The following is a 25,979-nucleotide window of genomic DNA, read 5'->3' as shown; positions in this document are numbered from 1 at the left end:
CAGTGGAGTTGAATAGTAAACCAAATTGATTCAGGCAGAGATACTCCTCTGTTTTTCTGAATTATCTTGATAATCTACCACTACAGCAGAAAGGGAGACAGTTATTCGGAGGACTAACAAATTAGGTAAGGTATATTTTTACTGTTATGTTTGAGGATACATGGTCAGTAGGAAATAGAGATTTTTATAATGTAATTTAGGAGGCAGTAGTACTTCTTACTTCTTATTCTTAATTTTTTATTTTTTATTTTTTTGAGAGAGAGTTTCGCTCTTGTTGCCCAGGCTGGTGTGCAATGACACAATCTTGACTCACCACAACCTCTATCTCCCGGGTTCAAGCGATTCTCCTGCCTCAGCCTCCTGAGTAGCTGGTATTACAGGCGTGTGCCACCACATCTGGTTAATTTTGTATTTTTAGAAAAGATGGGGTTTCTCCATGTTAGTCAGACTGGTCTCAAACTCCCAAACTCAGGTGATCTGCCCGCCTTGGCCTCCCAAAGTGCTGAGATTACAGGCATGAGCCACCGCGCTCAGCTTCTTAATTCATTTGTCTATTTAAAAAGTTCAGAGATATTCCTTACTTAGAAAATGGAAAACATTAAGTGTCCCTAAGGATAAAATTCTCTTTATTTTGGTGATTGTATTTAGAAATACAATTTTTACCTACCCTTTGGGTTTTACTTGATCTTTCCCAGGTCAAGAGAATATTGAATAGGGGCCAAGTGCGGTGGCTCGTGCCTGTAATCCCAGCACTTTGGGAGGCCAAGGCGGGTGGATCACTTGAAGTTGGGAGTTCAAGACCAGCCTGCCCAACATGGTGAAACCCCGTCTCTACTAAAAATACAAAAATTACCAGGCGTGGTTGCACATGCCTGTAATCCCAGCTGCCTAGGAGGCTGAGACAGGAGAATTGCTTGAACCCACAAGATGGAGATTGCAGTGAGCCGAGATTGTGCCACTGCATTCCAGCCTGGGCAACAGAGTAAGACTCTGTCTCAAAAAAGAAAGAGAATATTGAATAGGAAGAATTGGGAGATCATAGCATAATATAATAGTTAAGAGCATGACTTCTGAAGTCAAACTTATCTCTGTCATTTGCTCATTGAATATCCTTCAACAGGGGACTGAACCATGTCCCTTAGTTCTTTTATCTGTAAGATAAATGTAATAATACCAGTGTTAGGATTGTTGTGAGGAGTGGATGAGATAATGATGTATAAAATATATATAGTCTTGTTTTGGGGCATACAATGAATAGTGACTGCCAACAACTGGAGGGCAAGTTGGATGCTTTGCAGTCTATTAATTTGAAATACCTTTATGGTTACTGTAAAAGTGATACTCTTTCTAAAAGAAAATTGAAACAATTCAGAAAAGCATAAAGAAGAAAGTTATATTTTATTTTATTTTATTTTATTTTATTTTATTTTATTTTATTTTATTTTTTGAGATGGAGTCTCGCTCTGTCTCCCGGGCTGGAGTGCAGTGGCCGGATCTCAGCTCACTGCAAGCTCCGCCTCCCGGGTTCACGCCATTCTCCTGCCTCAGCCTCCCGAGTAGCTGGGACTACAGGCGCCCGCCACCTCGCCCGGCTAGTTTTTTGTATTTTTTTAGTAGAGACGGGGTTTCACCGTGTTAGCCAGGATGGTCTCGATCTCCTGACCTCGTGATCCACCCGTCTCGGCCTCCCAACGTGCTGGGATTACAGGCTTGAGCCACCGCGCCCGGCCGAAAGTTATATTTTAAAGAATATTCTTCTAAACCTCTCTCTGCGTTTATGTACCACAGATATATTCATAAAATCTGTCCAAAAAGATAGAGCCTATCTTCATTTCTTTAACTTTTTTTTTCTTGAGGTGGGGTCTTGCCGGGTTGCCTGGGCTGAAGTGCAGTGTCTGTTCACAGGTGTGATCATAGCGTACTACAGCCTCAAACTCCTGGCCTCAAGTGATCCTCCTGCCTCAGCCGCCTGAGTAGCTGGGACTGTAGGCATGTATCACTTGGCTTGAGCCTGTTATTTTAATGGTCTTGTTTACTCTAGTCTGAAAGTTTTGGGAAGGTCAGGATATTCTGTTCATAGTAAATAAGGATCATCTTCAAGTAGTGTGGATGTTTCTCTTGGTTATTTGTTTTTTTGCATTGGTTATTTCAGGTGGAGTTTTGATGAAACAGTGACTCATTTCATCTATCAAGGGCGGCCAAATGACACTAATCGGGAGTATAAATCTGTAAAAGAAAGAGGAGTACACATTGTTTCAGAGCACTGGCTTTTAGATGTAAGCAGTGCTTTTTTCCCTTCTTTGTTAATTGAAAATGTATACAAACATTATTTCAGAGCACTAACTCAGAGATTTCACTCTTGGTGGAACTAGAAGCCAGTTTAATAATCTTGGTAAACTGTACACATTTCAGTTCTTTGGCATCAAAAACTTAAGATCTTTAGTCCTTAAATACTCAACAAATCTTTAATGGATACTCTTTCTAATTCTCCAATTCCTTTTACTAATTAAAAATGTGATATGAATGGAAAGTTTATAATTATTTGGGGAAAATTTAACATATCAATAGAGTTTAGATCTGTGTTTCTTTTTTTTTCTGGGTATTCTCTGGAGGGTAATTGATACCTTTGCAAAAGCACAGGAATGGTTTCAGATTTTATACTTCAATGGATATGACATTTAAAAAGTGAGGACAATTTGTCATTTGTATGATGCACATTTTTCAGTGTAAACTACTTTTCAAACTAATTTGTGAACTTTTTGCCATCTGACAGTATAATGTATTATTGCTTGTCCTTATCCTACTTAACATCATCTATTCATTAAGATTTTGTCAGTCCTGTCTTAAAGCACACCATTGTATTGCAGTGTGCCCAAGAGTATAAACATCTTCCTGAATCTCTTTATCCACATACTTACAATCCCAAAATGAGCTTGGATATCAGTGCAGTGCAAGACGGCCGACTCTGTAATAGTCGACTACTCTCAGCTGTGTCTGCAGCAAAGGATGATGAGGTAAGAGATATGGATGATACATTTACCCCCTCTTAAGCTAAAGGTATAATCATATATTGCTATGAAACCTTATACAGTGGCTTGGTTTGAGAATTTACAATTTTTCTTTTTCAATAGCCAGATCCTTTGATTTTAGAAGAAAATGATGTAGACAATATGGCCACCAATAATAAAGAATCAGCACCATCAAATGGAAATGGAAAGAATGACTCTAAAGGAGGTAAAATATTTATGTTTTAATTAAACATTTTTTTTTTGAGACAGGGTCTCAGTTTTTTGTGGAGATGGGGTCTTGTCATCTTGCCCACACTGGTCTGAAACTCCTGGACTCAAAGGATCCTCCTGCCTTGTGAGCCACTGTACCCAGCTGTAAAATATGTTTAAATTACTAAATTTCTTTTACAAATGTACGTCTTCCTTTCCTACAGAATGCTTCCTTTATATCAGATAGAAAAATAAAATTATTTTCTGTGTTGCTAAATACAGGCAAAGCATATATTAGAGGATTGATTTGCAGTCCCATGCTGATCATTAAGTGATAATTTGCAAAGTTTTATGTAGTTTAAGTGTAAAGCTTAGGAAATTTATGAAACTAGAGTTTTATGGAGTTAGTATGATACAGCCCTAGTCCATTAAAGGTAGGTGAAGTTGGTGATTTTTTAAAAATCTGGTCTTTGGTCCAGTTCTTTTGAGTGATTTTCAAAAAGTTTTCTTATATGTACAATATATTTTAACATATCCACATGGTTTTAAAGATACAAAAAGACATATGAAGAGTTTCTTCCACCCTTATTTTCCAGCCCCCCAGTGTTACTAGTTTCTTATGTATCCTTCTAGAGCTATTTTATGCATATATAGCGATAAATATGTTTTTCCCCCATTTAAAAAAAAAAAAACCGGCACACATAAATGGTGGACTACTATATGTGCTATTTCATACCCTGATCTTTTTGTTACCTTGGGTAGTGTTTTATATCAGTAGATAACTAGGAGCTTCTTTAGTCTTTTTCTTTCTTTTCTTCCTTCCTTTCCTCCCTTTCCTTCTTGTCCCCTTTCCTCTCCTTTCCCTCTTCCCTTCCTTTCCCTTTCCTTCTTTCTTCCCTTTTCTTTCTTTTTGGGCAACTGTATTGTATTCTTATGAATGGTCCCACTTTGTTTAGGCATCCGTTCTTAATAGGTATTTGGGTTATTTCTACTTTCTTGCTTTTATAAATAGTACTGCACTGAATAACCTTATATGTGGATGTCTTTTTAATAGATTAATATGTTCTATTTTCCTTACTCATTCTAACCTACCAAAGCTTTCCCTATGACTTACCTATTTGGTTAGGCTCACTCTGTTCATTCCAAAAGTATTTATTTAATACTTCAGAGTTTAGGCTTTAAAGAAACCAATGGTAAAGACAATTGTCTTGTCCCTTGGTATCCATGTGGTATTGGTTCCGAGGACTTACCTCAGGTACCAAAATCCACAGATGTTTAAGTCCCTTATGTATAAAATGACAGGATTTGAATTTAACCAATGCACATCCTCCTGTATACTTTAAATCATCTCTAGATTACTTATAATACCTAATACGCTGTAAACGTTTTGTAAATAGTTGTTATATTTTATTTTTTTACTGGTACTTTTAATTGTGATATTTTTCATTTTTATGTCTTTAAAGTATTTCTGACCCATACTTGGTTGAATCCATGCATGCAGAACTGGCGGATGTGGAGGGTTGGCTATATATTGTGGTCTGTGTTTTCAAGAGCCTTTAGGGAGTCTAGGCACAGTGGCTCACGCCTGTAATCTCAGATCTTTGGGAGGCCAAGGCAAGAGGATTGCTTGACGCTAGGAGTTCCAGACAAGCCTGGGCAACATAGTGAGACCTTGTCTCTACAAAAAATTTAAAAATTAGCCAGGTTTGGTGGTGTACACCTGTAGTGCCAGCTACTCAGGAGGCTGAGGCTGGAGGATCACTTGGGCCCAGGAGTTGGAGGTTATAATGAGCTATAACCATGCCACTGCAGACCAGCCTGGGCCACAGAGCAAGACCCTGTCTCTAAAAAATTAAAAGAATCTTTGGGAAAAATCAGACACATGCACAAATGACTGTAATGCATCTCAGAGTGTATATATACCATGAGAGTTAGAAGCAGGCAGGGAGCTTTATAGAGGGATAATCACTACAGGTCTTGATGAAATATCTTTGAAGGGGGACAGGCACAGTGGCTTACGCTGTAATCCTGCACTTTGGGAGGCTGAGGTGGGCAGATAACCTGAGTTCTGGAGTTCAAGACCAGCCTAGCCCATGTGGCAAAACCCCGTCTCTACTAAAAACTACAAAAATTAGCCAGGCAAGGTGGCAGGCAACTGTAATCCCAGCTACTTAAGAGGCTGAGGCAGGGAGAATTGCATGAACCTGGGTGGTGGAGGTTGCAGCAAGCCGAGATCGTGCCACTGTCCAGCCTGGGAGACAGTGCGAGACTGTCACCAAAAAAAAAAAAAAAAGTATTTGAAGGGCTTCCTAGTTACTTCATATACAGTGCTTGTGGTAAGGGCTGCTTTTTATGTTCTACAGTATTCACAGTCTTAGTACATTACTATAGCCTGTAGTTAGTATTCAGTAAATGTTAAGTCAATAAGTTTGTGTTCAACCAGGTCTAAACAAAATAGTTAATGTAAGATATGGTCAGAAAGAGAAACTTACCTTGAATGGTGTATTTGTGTTTGTTTCAAGTTCTGACACAGACCTTAGAGATGAGAGAGAACTTTCAGAAGCAGTTACAGGAGATAATGTCTGCAACGTCAATAGTGAAACCCCAAGGGCAGAGGACTTCCCTTTCAAGAAGTGGTTGTAACAGTGCATCTTCAACCCCTGACAGCACTCGCTCTGCTCGCAGTGGACGAAGTAGAGTCCTAGAGGCACTGAGGTGTGTACCTGTCACTGATGGCAGAAAACCTAGATGACTTGAGAGAAAGGATTTACACACCTGCTGCTGACTCAATTCCATGAGCTTGGCCTAGTTTAGTTTAGTTTAGTTTTGCAGTAAAAGCAGAAATGTAAAATATCAAGACTAGTGAAGGGGTTATACGCCTAGGCCTTATTTAGCCCAAACAATAAATATTATATTCCAGTATTATCTATTGCTTTTGGCTCTCTGCTGACTAGATTTTTCCTTCTAGCTTATCCTTCCGTCCCTTGCTCCCCGCAGTTCTAGACTTCTTACTCGGAGATGGCAGCAGACATGGAGGTTTGTCTTACAGCAGCACCTGCTTCACAGTGAGGCATGATTGATACTTTTTATTATCTCTGTTGAGAAAGAAATGATTTTAAGATCTAATTTGCCTCAATGGATTCAGTAGGCAGTTCTCTCTGTCTACTAATACACTAATATTGAATAGTATTTGTATTAAACAATAAGTACATATATATTTTTTTCAGTCTTTTTCTAATGCAATATATAAAATTTTAAAGTTATTTTTATTGGAATTTTGCATGCATTTTGTATTCTTGTAAAATTTATCTTCTAGAAAAGGTGATTACATTTTTTAGTGTGATGTGACTTAAGCTCAGTTGCATAACTTCATCTTTTTCGTGATAGAAGAAAAAATCTATAATTTTGTGATAAGAATTATGGAACTTGTATTTTCAATTGACTAATTGAATTAAGTATAAGATAAACTAGCATTTATCTTATGCTAACTGTGTATTACATGAGGCAGTTCATTATCTCAGTACTGAGTAAAGTAGCTTTTTAATATGCTTCAGATCAAGTTTTATCATTATAGAGAAACTAATTCCTGTACCAAATCAGAGTAAATAAATATACTCTGAGAACAAAAGACTATATTCTTTATTTTTGAAGCAAAGGAAGTCTTTTTTTGTGGGGGGGTTCCTTTGGTCAACTGTTTTATGGGTTTTGGTGTTTTGTTTTGTTTTTTTTTTTTTGAGACGGAGTTTCACTCTTGTTGCCGAGGCTAGAGTGCAGTGGAGTGATCTCGGCTCATGGCAACCTCTGCCTCCCGGGTCCTGGTTCAAGCAGTTCTCCTGCCTCAGCCTCCTGAGTAGCTGGGATTACAGGCGTGTGCCACCACGCCCGGCTAATTTTTGTAGTTTTAGTAGAGACGGGATTTCACCATGTTGGCCAGGCTGGTCTCGAACTCCTGACCTCATGATCCACCCTCCTCGGCCTCCGAAAGTGCTGGGATTACAGGCGTGAGCCACAGCACCTGGCCTGTGTTTTGTTTGTTTTTTTTTTTTTTTTTTGCTTCTCCACAGTATAAGTTTTATGGTAAATTATTTTTACTAAGAATGATTGAGTGAATATAAAGAACATTACAGGACTTCTATTTACTGTCATGTAGAATCATTACGATCGCACCATAAAATGCACTTCCCTGTAATTCAGCATATTGCTGTTCTACCATAGACTCTGGAAAGTGGTTACCAATAGCCAAAAGGCTCTTCTGATAAGGCAGCCTTTATAGCCAGCCTCCCTCGTAATCATAGTGCTTATAATTTCAAGTAATTAAAAAATACAACTACTGTTAAGTAACCATAGTGTTTGAAACATTGTATAATTGGCCGGGCGCAGTGGCTCAAGCCTGTAATCCCAGCACTTTGGGATGCCGAGACGGGCGGATCACAAGGTCAGGAGATCGAGACCATCCTGGCTAATACGGTGAAACCCCGTCTCTACTAAAGAACACAAAAAACTAGCCGGGCGACGAGGCGGGCGCCTGTAGTCCCAGCTACTTGGGAGGCGGAGCCAGGAGAATGGCGTACACCTGGGAGGCGGAGCTTGCAGTGAGCTGAGATCCGGCCACTGCACTCCAGCCTGGGCCACAGAGCCAGACTCCGTCTCAAAAAAAAAAAAGAAACATTGTATAATTAAGGAAAATCACATTTTTAAATGTACCAGTTACTTTTGTATTTTTAAAAAAATTCTTGAAGTGTTGAATTTCTCCTTCGAAGTTTTAGTTCTGTAGACATTGAGTCAAAATATGTGTTCCTAGCTAAAACAGATAACTTTTCTGGAAGAAACCTTAAACCTTTTTTTTAAAATAAAATGTCCGTAGGTTCATTTATTTAATATTTTTAATGCTTACTGTGTGCTAGATGGTGGCCTATAAAGGTGAGCCACAACTTTTATGGGCTAACTTATGGATTTAATGAGTTTGGATTTGTTATTGCTGTTTATTTAAAACTGTCACTTTTATTCCTTAGGCAGTCTCGTCAAACAGTACCTGATGTCAACACAGAGCCTTCCCAAAATGAACAGATCATTTGGGATGACCCTACAGCAAGGGAGGAGAGAGCAAGGCTTGCCAGCAATTTGCAGTGGCCTAGTTGTCCCACACAATACTCTGAGCTTCAGGTTGACATTCAAAACTTGGAGGATTCTCCTTTTCAAAAGCCTTTGCGTGATTCAGAAATTGCTAAACAGGGTAACAAGAAAGAAATCTTTGCATTTGTTTGTATTAAGTACATGTTGACCTCTTAAAAATAAACAGATAAGCATGTTGTTGTTCTCTGAACTGAATGTGCAAACAAAAAAAACTTAGTAGATATTTCTAGTTTTGGTTTAAACTTGAGTCAGAAAAATAATTTGTAAATTGAGGTACTTCATCAGTAAATTGAAAAACATTTTCATAAATTTGGAAATTTAGAATTGGGCATTTTTTTGTAGACACGATGTTTACCATTGTTCTTTCATTCTAGGCCTTTTTGAATTTGTGGAGTTAATGCTTGGTTTTTCTCCTTGTCATCTTATTTTCATTTAAGTCTTCTGAATTCTGCCTAGCGCATACCTACATTTGTTCTTTGGATTGTATGAGTTTCTTTCTGAATTCTCCTATTTTTTTCTTGAGCTTTACCTTGAAAACAAAATTTTCTTATCTCTCATCTTTTTTCTTCCTTTTCTTCTTTTTCACATCGCATGATTACCTCCCTACCTTAGATATATAGATTTATCTCTGCTGCTGCTTTTCTCCAAGTGTAGAATTGCTCTCATTTTACAAATTTGGGTTACACTTAACCATGAAAACTTGGTATTTAAGGAAAATGTTGGGAGAAGCCCACAGATAACATACTTACTCCCTTTAATGCTAATTAATTGCATTTTTTTCTTTATTATTATTATTATTATATTGCCACATGCAGATGGGATGCATTATTTATAAGTTCTGGAGATAGAGTGCTTTTTTGCATGTACTTTTTACATTCCGAAGTTTGTGCTTAACTTCATCTTGGCTAAGACAGATGAGAATATTTCCTAGAATTTGTTTTTAGTCTTATTTGGATCCTGTCACACTGCAGCATTTTATTGTCCTCAGCTGTCTGTGATCCTGGAGACATACGTGTGACTGAAGCTCCCAAACACCCGATCTCTGAAGAACTGGAAACTCCCATAAAAGACAGCCACCTGATCCCTACGCCTCAAGCCCCCAGTATTGCCTTTCCACTTGCCAACCCCCCTGTGGCTCCACACCCTAGAGAAAAGGTTTGTTGATCCTTGATATGGTGATACAGCTTTTGCATATTGCTGTTAGGCTGTGTTAGAAATTTGTTGATATCAATATCAAGGCTTCATCAAATGTTGAAAACTATTTTTTGCATTGTATTATTATTTGTATATTTCATAACTTAGAAGACTGAGTAAAATACCACTGTAAAAGAACTGTATATCTGATCATTTTTAATGTTAATTTTTTCTAAAATAAAACTTTCATTCCAGATTATAACGATAGAGGAGACTCATGAAGAATTAAAAAAACAGTACATATTTCAGTTATCATCTCTGAATCCTCAAGAACGTATTGACTATTGTCATCTGATTGAGAAACTAGGTACCAGTATTTTACTTAAATCAAAAATGTCCCATATAATAACCATATTTGGAAGTCAAATGTAGTCACTATTAATATCATTTGTAAAGTCTAGAAGTAGAGGAAAAGAACATGGGTGACTTGTCTAAGGCTGTACATTGAGTCAGCATGAGTTTGAATGTTTTGTTAAAATCTTAGAAGGTCCTTGATATGGCCAGGTGTGGTGGCTCACACCTGTATTCCCAGCACTTTGGGAGGCTGAGGTGGGCGGATCACGAGGTCAGGAGTTCAAGACCAGCCTGGCCAACATTGTGAAACCCCGTCTCTACTAAAAATGCAAAAATTAGCTGGGTGTGGTGGCAGGCGCCTGTAATTCCAGCTACTTGGGAGGCTGAGGCAGAGAATTGCTTGAACCTGGGAGGCGGAGGTTGCAGTGAACGGAGATTGTGCCACTGCACTCCAGCCTGGGTGACAGAGTGAGACTCTGTCTCAAAAAAAAAGGAAAAAAAGTCCTTGATATAACTAACTGCCCAACCAGTAGTCAAGTTAACCTCTAAGCTATAAATCAACAGCCATGCTTTACATAAGCTTATGTTTACTTATGCCTTCTTCTTTCCTCGAAGTCAGGCTTCATACATTTATATCTGAGAAGAGGTTCAGTTATTGCTTTTTCCCACCTGCTGTTTCATCTCTTATTTATCTGTGTGTGTTTTCTTCCCAAGCTTCTCTGTTGGTCAGCCTACCTTATTTCCACTCACAAAAAATTTCCTCCTGTTTTGAAGTCTGCAGATGCCCCTATTTTACTTCCATCTCTCTGGTTACCCATATTCAGTGCTTGAGAACTGCTTTGGTAATTGAGACTTAAGAGACATAACCAACTACAGTGTGTGGTTCATGTTTATGTTCCGTTTCTTTTTGTATCCTAATTACAACAATCCAAGTGAAGACAAACAGGAAAAATTGAACAAGGATTTAGTATTGAGACAGCAAAGAATCTTTGTTAATCTTATTAGATCTGATAATGGCATTATGGCTGTTTAAGAAAATTTCCATATATTCTAGAGATGCATATTGAAATATTTAGGGGTCAGTAACATGGTATCTAGAATTTGTGTTAAAATAGTTAAGCAGGGCCGGGCATGGTCACTCACTCCTGTAATCCCAGCACTTTGGGAGGCTGAGGCAGGTGGATCATTTGAGGTCAGGAGTTCAAGACCAGCCTGGCCAACATGGTGAAACCCTGTCTTTACTAAAAATACAAAAATTAGCCAGGCCATGGTAGTGTGTGCCTGTAATCCCAGCTACTCATGAGGCTGAGGCAGGAGAATCGCTTGAGCTGGAGGTTGTGGTAAGCCAAGATCATGCCACTGCACGCCAGTCTGGGTGACAGTGAGACCCTGTCTTAAAAAAATAAAAATTAAAACAGAATAAAATAAAGTAGTTAAGCAAAAAAAGGTGGCAAAATTTTGATAATTTTAGAATATAGGTAGCTAGTGTATGTGTGGGGGTTTTATTTACTTTTTATTTTATTTATTTTTGTACTTAAAAGGTTCATAATAAACATTTTAATACGTATATATGAATATAAAGTAAAGTAATTCTAAGTAAGTCAAGATTTTTTGGTTTAAATGGTTTGGGGCACTTTATTTATAAATAATTTCTATGCATAGGTGAGATTATGTTTTTCCTAGAAAGAAGTTGGGAATCAATAAAGTACAATCTTTTTTTCTGCTTAAGGTGGATTGGTGATAGAAAAGCAGTGCTTTGATCCCAGCTGTACACACATTGTTGTGGGACATCCCCTTCGAAATGAGAAGTATTTAGCCTCAGTGGCGGCTGGGAAGTGGGTGCTTCATCGCTCCTACCTTGAAGCATGCAGGACTGCTGGACACTTCGTGCAGGTGTGTATTCAGATTTGTGGAAGTTTATTTTTCTTTAAAAGCAAGTGTCCGTTGGGTGCGGTGGCTCACACCTGTAATCCTAACACTTTGCGAGGCCAGGGAGGGTGCATCACCTGAGGTTAGGAGTTTGAGACCTGCCTGGCCAACATGGTGAAACCCTCTCTACTAAAAATACAAAAATCAGCTGGGCATGGTGGTGAGCGCCTATAACCCCAGCTACTCGGGAGACTGAGGGAGGAGAATCACTTGAACCCAGGAGGTGGAGGTTGCAGTGAGCCAAGACCATGCCGTTGCACTCCAGCCTGGGGGACAGAGTGAGACTCCATCTCAAAAAAAGTAAGTGTTGGCTGGCAGTGACTCATGCCACTTTTAGCACTCAAGACCAGCCTGGGCAACATAGCAAGAGTCCATCTCTACAAAAAATAAAAACAATTAGCTGGGCGTGGTGGTTTCCACTGAGTCCCAGGCTACCTAGGAGGTGGAATTAGGAGGATTGTTTGAGCCCAGGAGGTCAAATCAAGACCCTGTCTCTAAATAAAGAGCAGACAAATAAATTAATTTTATTTACTTAAGAAAGTAAATATCAGATTTCATCACATTTGCTGACTGCTTATATAATTGAAATAACCAAATATGGCCAGTTAGAGTATACCAACTTTTTCAATAACAAAGCCAAACAATGAAACTTCACAGAGCCAGATTCACCTTTAATCACTTTTTAAATGATTTGATTTGAATGTCAGTGTTGTTTTTAATTGAAATAACATTTTCTTACTCAGAAAGTTTCAAGATTATCTCATTGTAAGCTTTCATCTTTACTACTAGCCTGTTAAACAAATTACTTGAAGTATTTTGCTTCCTAACTGGTCATCACATGTAGGTTCAAAACCATGTAGTTTTTGAAGCTTCCTATCAGGGTCCATTAGGGACCTCTTCTATAGACAGATAATCAAGTTGTCAGTACATACCTCCTCTGAGACTGTGTCCTTTTATGAAATTAGTCTTACAGCAGGTGAAATTTGTCCATGTGAATATTACCAGTTGCCAAGATACAGCTATCATTACTTAGTACTGTCTGTATTAATAACAATTAAATGTATAGCTTTAACAGTTATTAGACTTTGGGCTCCTTGAGGAGCCCTGTGTGTTGCACAGTGGCTCCCCAGATTGTAGCAACTCAGGTTTGTTGGACAAATTCTCTAGGAAGAAGACTATGAATGGGGGAGTAGTTCCATACTTGATGTTTTGACTGGAATCAATGTACAGCAACGAAGACTAGCACTTGCAGCAATGAGATGGAGAAAAAAAATCCAGCAAAGACAAGAATCTGGCGTTGTTGAGGTATTAAAATACATAATTATATAGGTAATACGAATAGCATTCAATATTGTGACTTTATTTTTTTAAAGAGGACGTGCTTGAGGAAATAATGATTCTACTTATCTTTTTCCCTTGATGTAAGATATATATATATATATTTTTTGATGGCTCTTTTAAAAATAATTTATATATGTAAAATGTGGCCCATATTGCATTTCTTCCAAAGAATCTTTTCAGCATCTAATGTTAGGGGTTCTTGACCTGCGCCCACAGACCCTCTCAAAGGAATTTGTAGATCAAATCTGGGAAGGCCATGTACTTTGCATGGAGAGAAAAATACATCCTTATTTTTACTAACCTCTAGTAAAAAATTAGCACTTCCTGTCTTTTTTTTTTTTTAATTTTAATTAGCATACATCATGCTTTGAGAAAACTAGCGCTATCCTTTAATTAAAGGTCTAGGCAACAAATCACAACACCATCAACTTACCTGTAATTTTGCACTAGCAGAAATCACGTTTCTGTTTTGCATTATAATTGCAAGCATCTTGAAATACTGTTTGTGTTCACCAGTACTTTATATTATTTGTTAGCTGTTGGTTTATCAAGAGAAACTATTACTTAGGCCACATGTTCATGTTTCATAGTTCAGGAACACAAGTCAAAGACAAAATTCTATGTATTAATGATTCAGTCCAAAGACATTCTTTATATTCCAAAATCACTTTGCATTCTGAAACATAATAGGACTATTCATCTCAAAATCTTTCATGGAATCATAACTTCTGCAGAAATCTTCATATCCTTTCTGTTTTGGTTCAGCCACAGCAAAAAGAGAGCTGTAACCCTAGGGATGCAACAAATGCGCCCACAATATGAAATCACAGACACTTGGCCAGAAGGCCACATATCTGAGGTTTCGTCAAAGCACTGGAAGCCATATTAGTTACTGTCTGCTACTTTAAAACTATAGTAGTTATTAGACCCACCACTAGGTCATATGATTTAATGCATTAATATAAAGCACATCTATAATTACATCACAAATTTGTTTTTAGTATTTTGATAACTTTCAATAAAATTGCTTCCTTTTGTAATCCTTTATATTTTAACATTTTCTAAAAATCACCCATAAGGTTTGGGAATTATATCTCAATACAGCTATTATTTAGAGGAGTCTAATGACCAGACTGCCAAAGAGATCCATGGCTCACAAAAAGGTTAATTGTATTAGTTCGTTCTCATGCTGCTATGAAGAAACGCCCGAGACTGGGTCATTTATAAAGGAAAGAGGTTTAATTGACTCACAGTTCCACATGGCTACAGAGACCTCAGGAAACTTACAGTCATGTAAGAAGCAAACACGTCCTTCTTCACATGGTGGCAGGAGAGAGAAGTGCAGGGCAAAGTGGGGAAAGACCCCTTATAAAACCATCAGATCTCCTGAAAACTCACTATCACGACAACAGCATAGGGGAACCACCCCCACCATCTGATTACCTCCCACGAGGTCCCTCCCCCAACACTTAGAGATTATAATTCGGATTACAATTCAAGATGAGATTTTGGGTGGGGATACAGCCAAACCATTATCAGAACCCCTGAGTTAAATAGCCTTTTATGTTGTATTCTAAGTTCTCTGATATTTCCAAATCCTTATTAGCCATGATTCCTTCTCTTTTAGAGTAATTCTACTGGCTTTTGTTAGTTGTTATTTCCTACATAAATATTTTGTGTTTCTAATTTGCAAACATTTTTAAGAGAAGTAAAATGCAGGCTTCATCTAACCTAAGAAGCTGTGCTTTAAGCTCTTCCCTTGATTAATCATAAGAAAAAAAATACCAGAAAAGACTAAACATAAATCACACTGCTTTGTTTTAATGTTACCTAATCATTAAATGGTTTTTCATTCCTCAAGTATTTCTTGATGGCCTACTATGTGCCAGATACCATGGATTCACGTTTCAGTGTTCTGACCAGAGATAATTATACTGTGCAAAAGTAAAGTTTGTAAGATTTAATGACAAAACTAAGTCTACAGGTAAAATCATGTCTTATCTGGATTATTTTGTTAGTTATTTTCCAAATGATTTCACCACTGATTATTTTTTATTTGTAGGGAGCATTTAGTGGGTGGAAGGTTATTTTACATGTGGATCAGTCTCGAGAAGCAGGCTTCAAACGCCTCCTTCAGTCAGGAGGAGCAAAGGTTTGTATCGTATTAATTTACTGACCTTTTTACATAAATAATTATCTAACCAAGATTGCTATGATCAGTTCTTCATTTTCTCTACTTTTTGAAATGGTAATCCTTAAGTACATATCATACAGCTGAACTACTTTGGAATACTGGTAGATTGAGATACTACTTGTTTTTTCATTAGGTGCTACCTGGTCATTCTGTACCTTTATTTAAAGAGGCCACACATCTTTTTTCTGACTTGAATAAACTGAAACCAGATGACTCAGGAGTTAATATAACAGAAGCTGCTGCCCAGAACGTGTGCTGCTTGAGAACAGAATACATTGCTGATTATCTCATGCAGGTTTGTGAGAGTCTATTCTTGACCTCATTACTAAAGATATGTTTATATGCATAGATAAGTAACTGCACAACAAAACCTTCAGCTCGTGATTAGTAGAACATTAGTCTCCTGTTATTCTCCTCTATTCAAGCCCTTTCAGTTTTATTCTATTTGTATTTTTTATAATAATGAACACATTATGTAAACATTTAGCTTGGAAGTTAAATATGAGAAGAGTATAAAAATCTAGCTACCTCTCAAGGCTTTAAAAATACCCTTTAAAATGTTGGAGGCTGGGCGCGGTGGCTCAAGCCTGTAATCCCAGCACTTTGGGAGGCCGAGACGGGTGGATCACGAGGTCAGGAGATCGAGACCATCCTGGCTAATACGGTGAAACCCTGTCTCTACTTAAAAATACAAAAAACTAGCCGGGCGACGAGGCGGGCGCCTGTAGTCCCAGCTACTCGGGAGGCTGAGGCAGGAGAATGGCGTAAACCCGGGAGGCGGAGCTTGCAGTGAGCTGAGATCTGGCCACTGCACTCCAGCCTGGGCGACAGCGAGACTCTGTCTCAAAAAAAAAAAAATAAAATAAAAATAAAATGTTGGAATATAAAGAAAGCAGAAATTGATTCCAGGAGTCCAAGAAGAAACATTTTCCCAAAGGTCCTTTAGTTTTCTTGTCTGTTTGCTTTCATGTACTTTAAATACCTATGTTAGTTAGACACTGTGGTAAATGTAAGCATTTACTATATGGTGGGCTTACTACTGTCATATTCAGAATTGGCCTGTGTCGTGTAATTTGAATGGGGTAAGAAAAATCTTCCTGACACCACAGTGCCTAAAAGGCCATCAGGAATCAGCAGGCCTGACACATAATCATAAGGATTAGATTTCATAATCATCATTTATGAAGGATTTCAAATGGGATGGTATAGAAATAAGGGGAGGCCAAAACTCAGTCAGCTTTGTGATTTTGCTGCTTGTGTTTGCAGATTGCTCAGGATTTAATAGAATGCCTAAAACATAAATGTGAAGCCATTATACAGCAGAGGGCATACTGATTAGTATTTTATCTAAGGTTTTCACTCAACGTGATGTTTTTGACATTCATTCAAGTTTTAGTGTATACCAGTAGTTCATTCCTTTTTATTGCTGAGTAGTATTTCTTTGTCTGAATATACCATAGTTTATTCATTTTCCTGTTGATGGACCCCTGGGCTGTTTGTCATCTTGGTTATCATTAGTAAAGCAACTAAAAATACACAGGCTTTTTTATATATATATTTTATATATTTTAATATATTTTTTATATATTTTTTACATATTTTTTCATTTCTCCTGGGTAAATACGACAGAATTGCTGTGTAATAGAATAAGTAAATATTTCGTGGTTTTTTTGTTTGTTTGTTTGGTTTTTTTTTTTTTGAGATGGAGTCCCACTCTGTGGCCCAGGCTGGAGTGCGGTGGCAAGATCTCCGCTCACTGCAAGCTCCGCATCCCGGGTTCACACCATTCTCCTGCCTCAGCCTCCTGGGTAGCTGGGACTACAGGTGCCTGCCACCATGCCTGGCTAATTTTTCGTATTTTTAGTAGAGATGGGGTTTCACTGTATTAGCCAGGATGGTCTCGATCTCCTGACCTCGTGATCCACCTGCCTGGGCCTCCCAAAGTGCTGGGATTACAGGCATGAGTCACTGTGCCCGGCCTAATATTTCATTTTTTAAGAAGCTGCCAGGCCTTTTGCAAAAGGGATTTTTACCATTTTATACTTCCCACCAATAATATAGAGATTGAGCATCCCAAATCCGAAAGTTAGAAATGGTAAAAAATCCTGAACTTTTGAACACTGACGTGGTGCTCAACGGAAGTGCTTACTGGAGCATTTCTGATTTCTGGATTTCCGACGCTCAACCAGTAAATATAAATATTCCAAAATCTGAAATACTTCTCATTCCAAGCACTTCAGATAAGGGATACTCAATCTGTGTAAGCCTTCCAGTTATTCCATATTTTTGCCAACATTTAGTGTTGACAATCATTTGATTTTTACCCATATGGTAGGTTTACAGTGGGAGCACATTGTATCTCCCTGATGACTAAGGACATTGAGCGCTTTTTCTTTCATGGTTTGTGTGTTTGTTTTTTGGTGTGTGTGTGTATTCTCTAATATGTTTTCTAAAAAGTTATTGTTTTCGCTTTTATGTTTATCTCTATGACCTATTACAAATTAATTTTTCTTTATGCTGTGAGGTATGGACTAGGGTTGGTTTTTTCCCATATAGATATCTAGGTGTTCCAGCACCATTTGTTGAACAGATTTTCCTTTCCCACAAAAGCTTTGGCATCTTGATAAAAAATCAGATGATCGTGTTTTTGTTCTGTTTCATTATCTGCTTGTTGATACCTTTCCTACTGTGTCTTGATTACTGTAGCTGTACAGCAACTTTTGAAGCTAGTATTAAGACTACAATTTTAGTTGTCTTTTTCAAGGTTATTTCGGTATTCCATGTCCTTTGCGTTTCCATGTGGACTTTAGAATCAGCTTGTTAGTTTCTACAAAAAAAAAAAAAAAAAAGGCCTAGAGTGGGTTACGATTAGGATTGCACTGACTCTATAGACCATCTTGGGGACAGTTAACATCTGTACAGTATTGAGCATTCTATTCCATAAACCTAGAATGTCTCTAGTTAGATCTTCTTTAATTTCTCTCAGCAACATTTTGTGGTTTTTCAGTGAGGGAACTTGTGTATCTTTTGTTAAACGTATTCCTATTTTGTGATGCTATTGTAAATGAAAATTTTTAGATTTACATTTAGATTTTTTTCTACCATTTGCTGCCAATCCATAAGAGTATAAATTTTGTATATTATTATTTATTTATTTTGAGGCAGGGTCTTACTCTGTTGCCTAGGCTGGAGTGCAGTGGCGTGATCTTGGCTCACTGCAACCTCTGCCTCCCAGGCCCAAGAGATCCTCCCACCTCAGCCTCCAAAGTAACTAGGACTACAGGCATGTGCCACCATGCCCACCTAATTTTTTTTTGGCAGGAGGAAGGGGTAGAGACAGGGTTTTGCCAGGTTGACCAGGCTGGTCTCAAGCAATCCACCTGCCTCGGCCTCCCAAAGTGCTGGGATTACAGGTGTGAGCCACCGTGCCTGGCCTGTCAGTCTTTTATACCCTATGATCTTCATAAAATTCACTTAATACAATTAGTACCTTAGGCTTTCCTACATAAGCAGTCGTTTTATCTACAAAGAGATTTGTGGATTGTCCCTTCCTTATGCCTTTTATTTCCAGTTGTCTTACATGGCTAGGACCTCAATATGCTGCTGAATAGAAGTGGTGAGATTGGCCTCCTTGTCTTTATTCCCTAGCCTAGGTGGAAACTGTTCAATATTTCACCAGTATTTCACCAGTTATAGGTTATTCATAGATTTCTTTTCCAGACTGAGGAAGAGCCCTTTTATTCCTAGTTTACTAAGATTTCTTTTTCATCATTAATTGGGGTTAACTTTTGTTAAATGTCTTTTTCTACTTCTGTTGGAGTTGTCATAAGGTTTTTCTCTTTCATTCTATTACTATGGGAAATTGCATACATTTTCAAATGTTAAGTTTCATGTATCAATCCCATTTGATCATGCCATATTAATCTTTGTATATATTGCTGGATTTATTTGATGAAGAATTTTTAAAATCTGTTTTCAGGGTAGGATATTGGTATATAATTCTCATTTTTTGTAATGTTTTGTCATATTTTGGTATTAGGGTTTTGCTGGCATCATAAACAAGTGGGAAGTGCTCCCTTGGTTTTATCGAAGAATTTGTGTAAGATGCCTATTTCTTCCTTGAATATTTGAAGGTCTGGAGTTTTCTTTTTTATTTTGTTTTATGTTTTTGAGACATGGTCTGGCTCTGTTGCCCACACTGGAGTGCAATCGTGTGATCTCAGCTCACTGCAACCTCCGCTTCCTGTGCTCAAACAATCCTTCTACCTCAGCCTCCTGGGTAGCTGGGACTACAAGCGCACACCACCACTCTCCGCTAATCTTTGTATTTTTGGGTAGAGACGGGGTTTCACCATGCTGGACTGAAGCCTCCCAAAGTCCTAGGATTATAGGCATGAGCCACCTGACCTGGAGTTTTCTTTTCTTTTCTTTTTTTTTTTAAGATGGAGTCTCACTCTCTCATCCAGCCTGGAGTGCAGTGGCGTAATATCAGCTCACTGCAACCTCCACCTCCCAGGTTCAAGTGATTCTCCTGCCTCAGCCTCCCAAGTAGCTGGGATTATAGGCATGAGTTGCCATGCCTGGCTGATTTTTGTAGTTTTAGTATAAACGGGGTTTTAACCATGTTGGCCAGGCTGGTCTCGAACTCCTGACCTCAGGTGATCCATCCACCTTGGCCTCCCAAAGTGCTGGGATTACAGTCGTGAACCACTGCACCCAGCCTGGAGATTTCTCTATATGTGGTTTTTGGTACCGAATTTTCTTTACTAGATACAGAGCTTTTCCTATTTTCTGTTTCATTATATGTCAGTTTTTAATAACTGGTAATTTTCAAATAATATGTCCATTTCATCTTGTCAAATGTGTTGGCATAAAGTTCTTCACAATATTCTTATTATCCTTTTAGTGTAATAAGTTTATTCCTGGCTGGGCACAGTGGCACACGCCTGTCTCAACACTTTGGGAGACTGAGGTGGGCAGATCATTTGAAGTCAGGAGTTTGAGACCAGCCTGGCCAACATAGTGAAACCCCGTCTCTACTGAAAATACAAAAAGATTAGCTGGGCGTGGTGGCGTGTGCCTGTAGTCCCAGCTGCTCAGGAGGCTGAGGCAGGAGAATCGCTTGAATCTGGGAGGCAGAGGTTGCAGTGAGACGAGATCATGCCACTGCACTGGGCGACAGAGCAAGACTCTGTTTCAAGATAAATAAATAAATAAGTTTATTCCTGATATTGGCAACTTGTGTTCATTTATAGCTGACTTATTTAGGAGTCTGTTGTTTAGTTCCTAAATATAAGAGGATTTTTTTTTCTATCTTTTTAATTTGTGATTGCTCATTGAATTCCATTGTAATCACAGAACATACTCTATGATTTTAATTATTTTAAAATTATTGAGACTTGTTTTATTGCCCAGCTTCATCTATCTTAATGAACGTATTATGTATGTGAAAGATTTTATATTCTGCAGTTGTTGGGTGTTATGCTCTGAAAATATCAAATAGGTCAATGTGGTTGATAATGTTGATCAGATTTCCTGTGTGTGTGGTTTTTTTTGGTTGTTTAGTTATATCAATTACTGATACTAAAATCTCCAGCTGATTGTGGAATTGTCTGTTTTTTCTCTTTAATTCTGTCAGCTTTTACACCATTTATTTCAAACTTTGTTGCTAGTTGTTACCCATGTGTAATTTCTGTGATTTTCACATATTGATCCTTTGTTATAACTTGAATCTCTGGGCTTATTCTGCCTTAATGTACATTATCTGAGGTTAATATAGCCTTTTCCTATTTAGTCTGTGTCATGATATCGCTTTTCATGGTTTTTAATTTTAAACTTGTCTGTGTCTTATATTGAAAATGGCTTTCTTGTAGGCGGGATCTAGTTGGGCCTTGCTTTTTTATTCTTTGGAGTGTTCAGTCTATCATGTAATTATTGATATGACTGGATTTAGGGATGGGTTTTTTTGCTGTTTGTTTTCTATTTGTTCTTTGTCTTTGTTCTTCCTTTTCTTTCTTGGCTTTTTTTGTATTAGTTTAATATTTTTAGAATTGTATTTTATCCATTGGCCTTCTAAAGCAAAAATATATTTACCTTTTGGAGGGAGGAGTATTTATATGTAGATTATACATTACTTACTGAGGCCGGGCACGGTGGCTCACACCTGTAATCCCAGCATTTTGTGAGGCCGAGGCAGGCAGATCACCTGAGGTCAGGAGTTCGAGACTAGTCTGGCCAATATGGTGAAACCCTGTCTCTACTAAAAATACAAAAATTAGTTGGGTGTGGTGGTGCACACCTGTAATCCCAGCTGTTTGGGAGACTAAGGCAGGAGAATCACTTGAACCTGGGAGGCGGAGGCTGCAGTGAGCCAAGATCGCACCTCTGCACTCCAGCCTAGGTGACAAGAGTGAAACTCTGCTTCAAAAAAAAGATCTCTTGCATCCAGGTTGGTTCATTTGCTTCCCCTGTCCTTTATGCCAGGGGTCAGTAAACTGTAGCCCCGTGGCCATATCTGGCCCACTGCCTATTTTATAAATAAAGGTTTGTTGGAATACAGCCATACTTACTTATTTATGTATTCTCTGTGGCTGCTTTTGCACTATAATGGCAGTTAAGTAGTTTCAGCACAAATCATCTATCCCACAAAATCTAAAATATTTCTGAGTTTTTACAGAAGGTGTGCTGACCTCTGCTTTATGCAGTAGTTGTCATAGTTTTTACATCTACATCTTATTGCCCCAAATAAGATTTTACTTCAAATAGGTTTTGCTTTTAACACTTCTGTGCATTTTGAGGAAACTAAAATAAAAAATAGTATTTTATAATTACCCTCATGTATACCAGTTTGAGAGTCATTTTTTCCTGAAGATCTGTGTTTCCATCTGATTACATTTTCCTTCAGCCTGAAGAACTAACTTTAGTTTGGAGTGCAGGTCGATTGGGGATCAATTCTAGCTTTCTGTTATATGAAATGTCTGTTCTACCTTCATTCTTGAAGGACATTTTTGCAGGATACAGAATTTTAGATTGACAGGTTTTTTTCTTCTATTAAGGACTTCACTGTCTGCTGGCCTCCATTGTTTCTGTTGAGAAATCAGTGATGGTCATTTGAATTGTTCCCTTGTATTCAATGTGTCATTTTTTTCCTGGCTGCTCAATAGTTTCCTCGTCTTTGGTTTTCAACCATTTGATATATCCAGGTGTGGTTTTCTTTGTATTAATCCTGCCTGGTGTCTGCAGAGCTTCTTGAATCTGCAAACTTAACACCTTTCACCAGGTTTGGGAAATTTTGGCCATTATTTCTTCAAATATTTTTTCTGCTCCATTCTTTCCTCACTGTCTGCAAATTCAGTTACTTATGTTAGAACTTTTTATTTGTCCCATGTGTTCCTAAGGCCATGTTCACTTTTTTGCAATCATTTTTTTGTGTTCTTTTGATTGCTGATTCCTATGTATCTGCCTCCAACTTCACTGGTTTTTTTCCTGTTATCATCATCCTGCTCTGAAGCCCATCTAGTGAGACTTTTGATTTTTTTTTTTTTTTTTTTTTTTTAATAGAGATGGGTTCTCATCATATTGCCCAGGCTGGTCTCAAACTTCTAGGCTCAAGCGTTCCTCCCACCGAGCAGTGTATGAGTGATCGAGTTTCTGTGTCCTCATGAACATTTAGCGATATCAGTGCTTTTTATTTTTGCCTTTTCAGTAGGTATAGTGATACCTACTACACCTGGCTAATTTTCTTGTTGTCTCTTGGGATTGTTTCCTCCTAAGAATGTCCAGCAGCATTTGTTCAGAAAACTGTCTTTTCTTCACTGAGTTGCTTTTGCACCTTTGTCAAAATTCAGTTGGTTTGGCCCGGTGCGGCTCAGTGGATAACTTGAGGTCAGGAGTTCCAGACCAGCCTGGCCAGCAGGGCAAAACCCCATCTCTACTAAAAAGACAAAAATTATCCAGGCACGGTGGCGCATGCCTGTAGGCCCAGCTACTCAGGAGGCTGAGGCAGGAGAATCACTTGAACCCAGGAGGCTGAGGTTGCAGTGAGCTAAGATCGCACCATTGCATTCTAGCCCGGGCAACAAGAGCGAGACTCCGTCTCAAAAAAAAAAAATTCATTTGGTCATATTTGTGTGAGTCTGTTTCTGGGTTCTCTTTTCAATTCCATTGATCCATGTGTCTGTCTGTCCCTCTCTAGTACTGCCCTGTCTTGATAACTACATAAACTCCAGTATCCGCTGGTGATTCCTTCCACTTTATTCCTCTTTCAAGATTGTTTTAGCTATTGTAGCAGCTTTTTTTTGCCTGTATCTTTTTATGTAAATTTTAAAATAAGCTTATGTATGTCTATAAAAACCTTGTTGCGATTTTGATAGGAATTTCATTAAACGTACAGATCATTTTGAATCAGCATCTTTACCACATTGAGTCTTCCATGAACATGACATTTCTTTCTGTTAATTTAGATGGTCTTTAATTTTTCATAAACATTTTGTAATTTTCAGTATATAGATCCTATATATGTTTTTTTAAGCTTATGCCTAAGTATTTCTGTTTATTTGAATGATTCATTTTTTCTTAAGAATGGGTCATGTTTTGCTTCTTTACAAAGCAATTGCTTAATTTTGGATATATTCTGGACGTCATGAATAAGTTGTAGAAACTTTAGATTCAAGTCCGGCATGGTGGTACGCCTGTAGTCCTAGCTACTTGGGAGGCTGAGACAGGAGGATTGCTTCAGCTCAGGAGTTTGAGACCAGCCTGTGCAACACAGCAAGACCCCTATCTCCCCCCAAAAAAGAAACTAGATTCTGTTCTTCTGCTCCTCCAAAGAATTCTGTGTTGTTTAACAGGCAGTTTACTTCATACACTGTGTTTGCGTCCCCAGCCCCACATTTGCTAGGTTTGTTTATTCTCCAGGGTCTGTGGTTGCTTTTAGTATATTTTGGTCAGTGTTTGTAGTTGTTATCCATGGAAGAATTGAATCAAAAGGCACTTACTTAGTATTTTGTGGTGATTCATTTTCAGGTTGCCCAGTCTGCCATATTGCTAGAAAATTAATTTTTATTACACTTATAATAAGGGGGAAAAGATCCATTTCTTCTATGTTGGGAAATGGTTGTGGGTGAAAAATGCAAGGGTTTTGGAGTCAGATGGGTTATGAATTTTGGCTTTGCTACCTGCTAGTTATGTGACACTGGTTGTTTTATTTAACCTTTTTTATTTTATCTCTAAAATGGGGATTATAAACACCAATATGGAATGTTTGTAAGATCTGAGCTAGCCTCACTCTACCTGAGCGATACACGTATTTCTCTGACAACAGGTGAGGCTTTGGTCCCACAGGGTCCATTTTGTTTAATTTACTGGAACCTAGGAATGAATATGCGTTTTCCTTTACGTTTGTCAGATTCATCCCTGAGAGGTCGGAGATTTAAAGAAAAAAATCTATTACTGGATCATGCAAATGTTTGAAATCATTTTAAAAAGTCATTTATTTTTCCTTTTATAGGAATCACCTCCTCATGTAGAAAATTACTGTCTACCAGAAGCTAGTTCATTTCTTCAGAATAATAAGGAACTTGGGACTGGATTATCACAAAAGAGGAAAGCTCCTACAGAAAAAAATAAAATCAAACGACCTAGAGTACACTAATCACATCTACTCTTTAGTTACCAAACATTAAATGGTTTTAAAAATCGAAAGCCTGAATGTGACTGTGATGGATTTGGGTGGTAGTTTAAAGATGAGCACCTGAAGAATTCTGCTTCACAGTGTAATAATGACCCTTCCTGAGCTGAACACCTGAAATTTTAATCACTGAAATATTAACTGTTTCTTAATAAAAAGTTACCTGAAATAACAACAAAGTACAACTCCTCAGCTAGCTTGCTGCTAAACCACATTGAAGTATGTTAGAAGATATTTATTTTTCTTGTAAATATCTAAAGCTGTAGCTTAGTGGAAATTTTAGCAAGGTGATGGATTTTGCTTTAGAAAGTCTGCCTTACAAATTCTTAACAAGATTTGTCAATCAGCATTTATTCATGTTTTCCCTGATTTTTATCTTCTCACCATTTTACCTCTTTTAACAGGAGCGTGAGCACAAGGTTTAATGAAGAAGCTGGGGCTATAAATGTGTGTGTATATATGTATATGTATGTTTGTACAAATCTCCATGATGTTTGCCAAGTTTGGGTGCCAAAACTTGGAAAATGTGATAATAAAGAATAAAAGTAGTGACTCAAATTAGTATTAAGATGTATTTACATAGATGAATTTTTAAAAAGAGCACCCTGGCATCTATTCTTCTGTTGAAGCAACAAAACATTTATGTAACTTAACTTAAAAAATGAATTGCAGGGGGCTGGGGTCTGGGTGCGGTGGCTTACGCCTGTGATCCCAGCACTTTAGAAGGCTGAGGCAGGCGGATCACCTGAGGTCAGGAGTTTGAAACCAGCCTGACCAACATGGAGAAACCCTGTCTGTACTAAAAATACAAAAAATTAGCTGGGTGTGGTGGCACATGCCTGTAATCCCAGCTATTTGGGAGGCTGAGGCAGGAGAATCGCTTGAACCTGGGAGGTGGAGGTTGCGGTGAGCTGAGATCCATTGCACTCCAGCCTAGGCAACAAGAATGAAACTCCGTCTCAAAAAAAAAAAAAAAAAAAAAAAAAAT

The 25,979-nt window shown here is 38.1% G+C and overlaps 1 protein-coding gene across 3 annotated transcripts in view; it reads left to right on the top strand.

Moving 5' to 3' along the window:
* TOPBP1 (DNA topoisomerase II binding protein 1) overlaps positions 1 to 25,559 on the top strand; it is a 63,992-nt gene extending 38,433 nt beyond the window's left edge. For 2 of the 3 annotated variants that reach the window (XM_030933986.1, XM_030933979.1), the window contains exons 17-29: positions 2,153 to 2,276; positions 2,868 to 3,014; positions 3,132 to 3,234; positions 5,741 to 5,933; positions 6,187 to 6,288; positions 8,231 to 8,451; positions 9,340 to 9,506; positions 9,741 to 9,852; positions 11,569 to 11,732; positions 12,936 to 13,073; positions 15,172 to 15,261; positions 15,437 to 15,598; positions 24,812 to 25,555. In XM_030933986.1, coding sequence (XP_030789846.1) covers positions 2,153 to 2,276; positions 2,868 to 3,014; positions 3,132 to 3,234; positions 5,741 to 5,933; positions 6,187 to 6,288; positions 8,231 to 8,451; positions 9,340 to 9,506; positions 9,741 to 9,852; positions 11,569 to 11,732; positions 12,936 to 13,073; positions 15,172 to 15,261; positions 15,437 to 15,598; positions 24,812 to 24,955 — 1,867 coding nt within the window. In that variant the 3' untranslated portion in view covers positions 24,956 to 25,555. Of the gene's footprint in view, positions 1 to 2,152; positions 2,277 to 2,867; positions 3,015 to 3,131; positions 3,235 to 5,740; positions 5,934 to 6,186; positions 6,289 to 8,230; positions 8,452 to 9,339; positions 9,507 to 9,740; positions 9,853 to 11,568; positions 11,733 to 12,935; positions 13,074 to 15,171; positions 15,262 to 15,436; positions 15,599 to 24,811 lie in introns of all 3 variants that reach the window. The other variant, XM_010379527.2, reaches the window with a different exon arrangement.
* Positions 25,560 to 25,979: the final 420 nt, after the last annotated feature.

Source organism: Rhinopithecus roxellana, chromosome 1 (assembly GCF_007565055.1).
Source record: "Rhinopithecus roxellana isolate Shanxi Qingling chromosome 1, ASM756505v1, whole genome shotgun sequence".
Taxonomy (NCBI): Eukaryota; Metazoa; Chordata; class Mammalia; order Primates; family Cercopithecidae; genus Rhinopithecus; species Rhinopithecus roxellana.
Note: the sequence above shows the minus strand (reverse complement) of the source record. Positions and strands in the feature narration are given on the sequence as shown.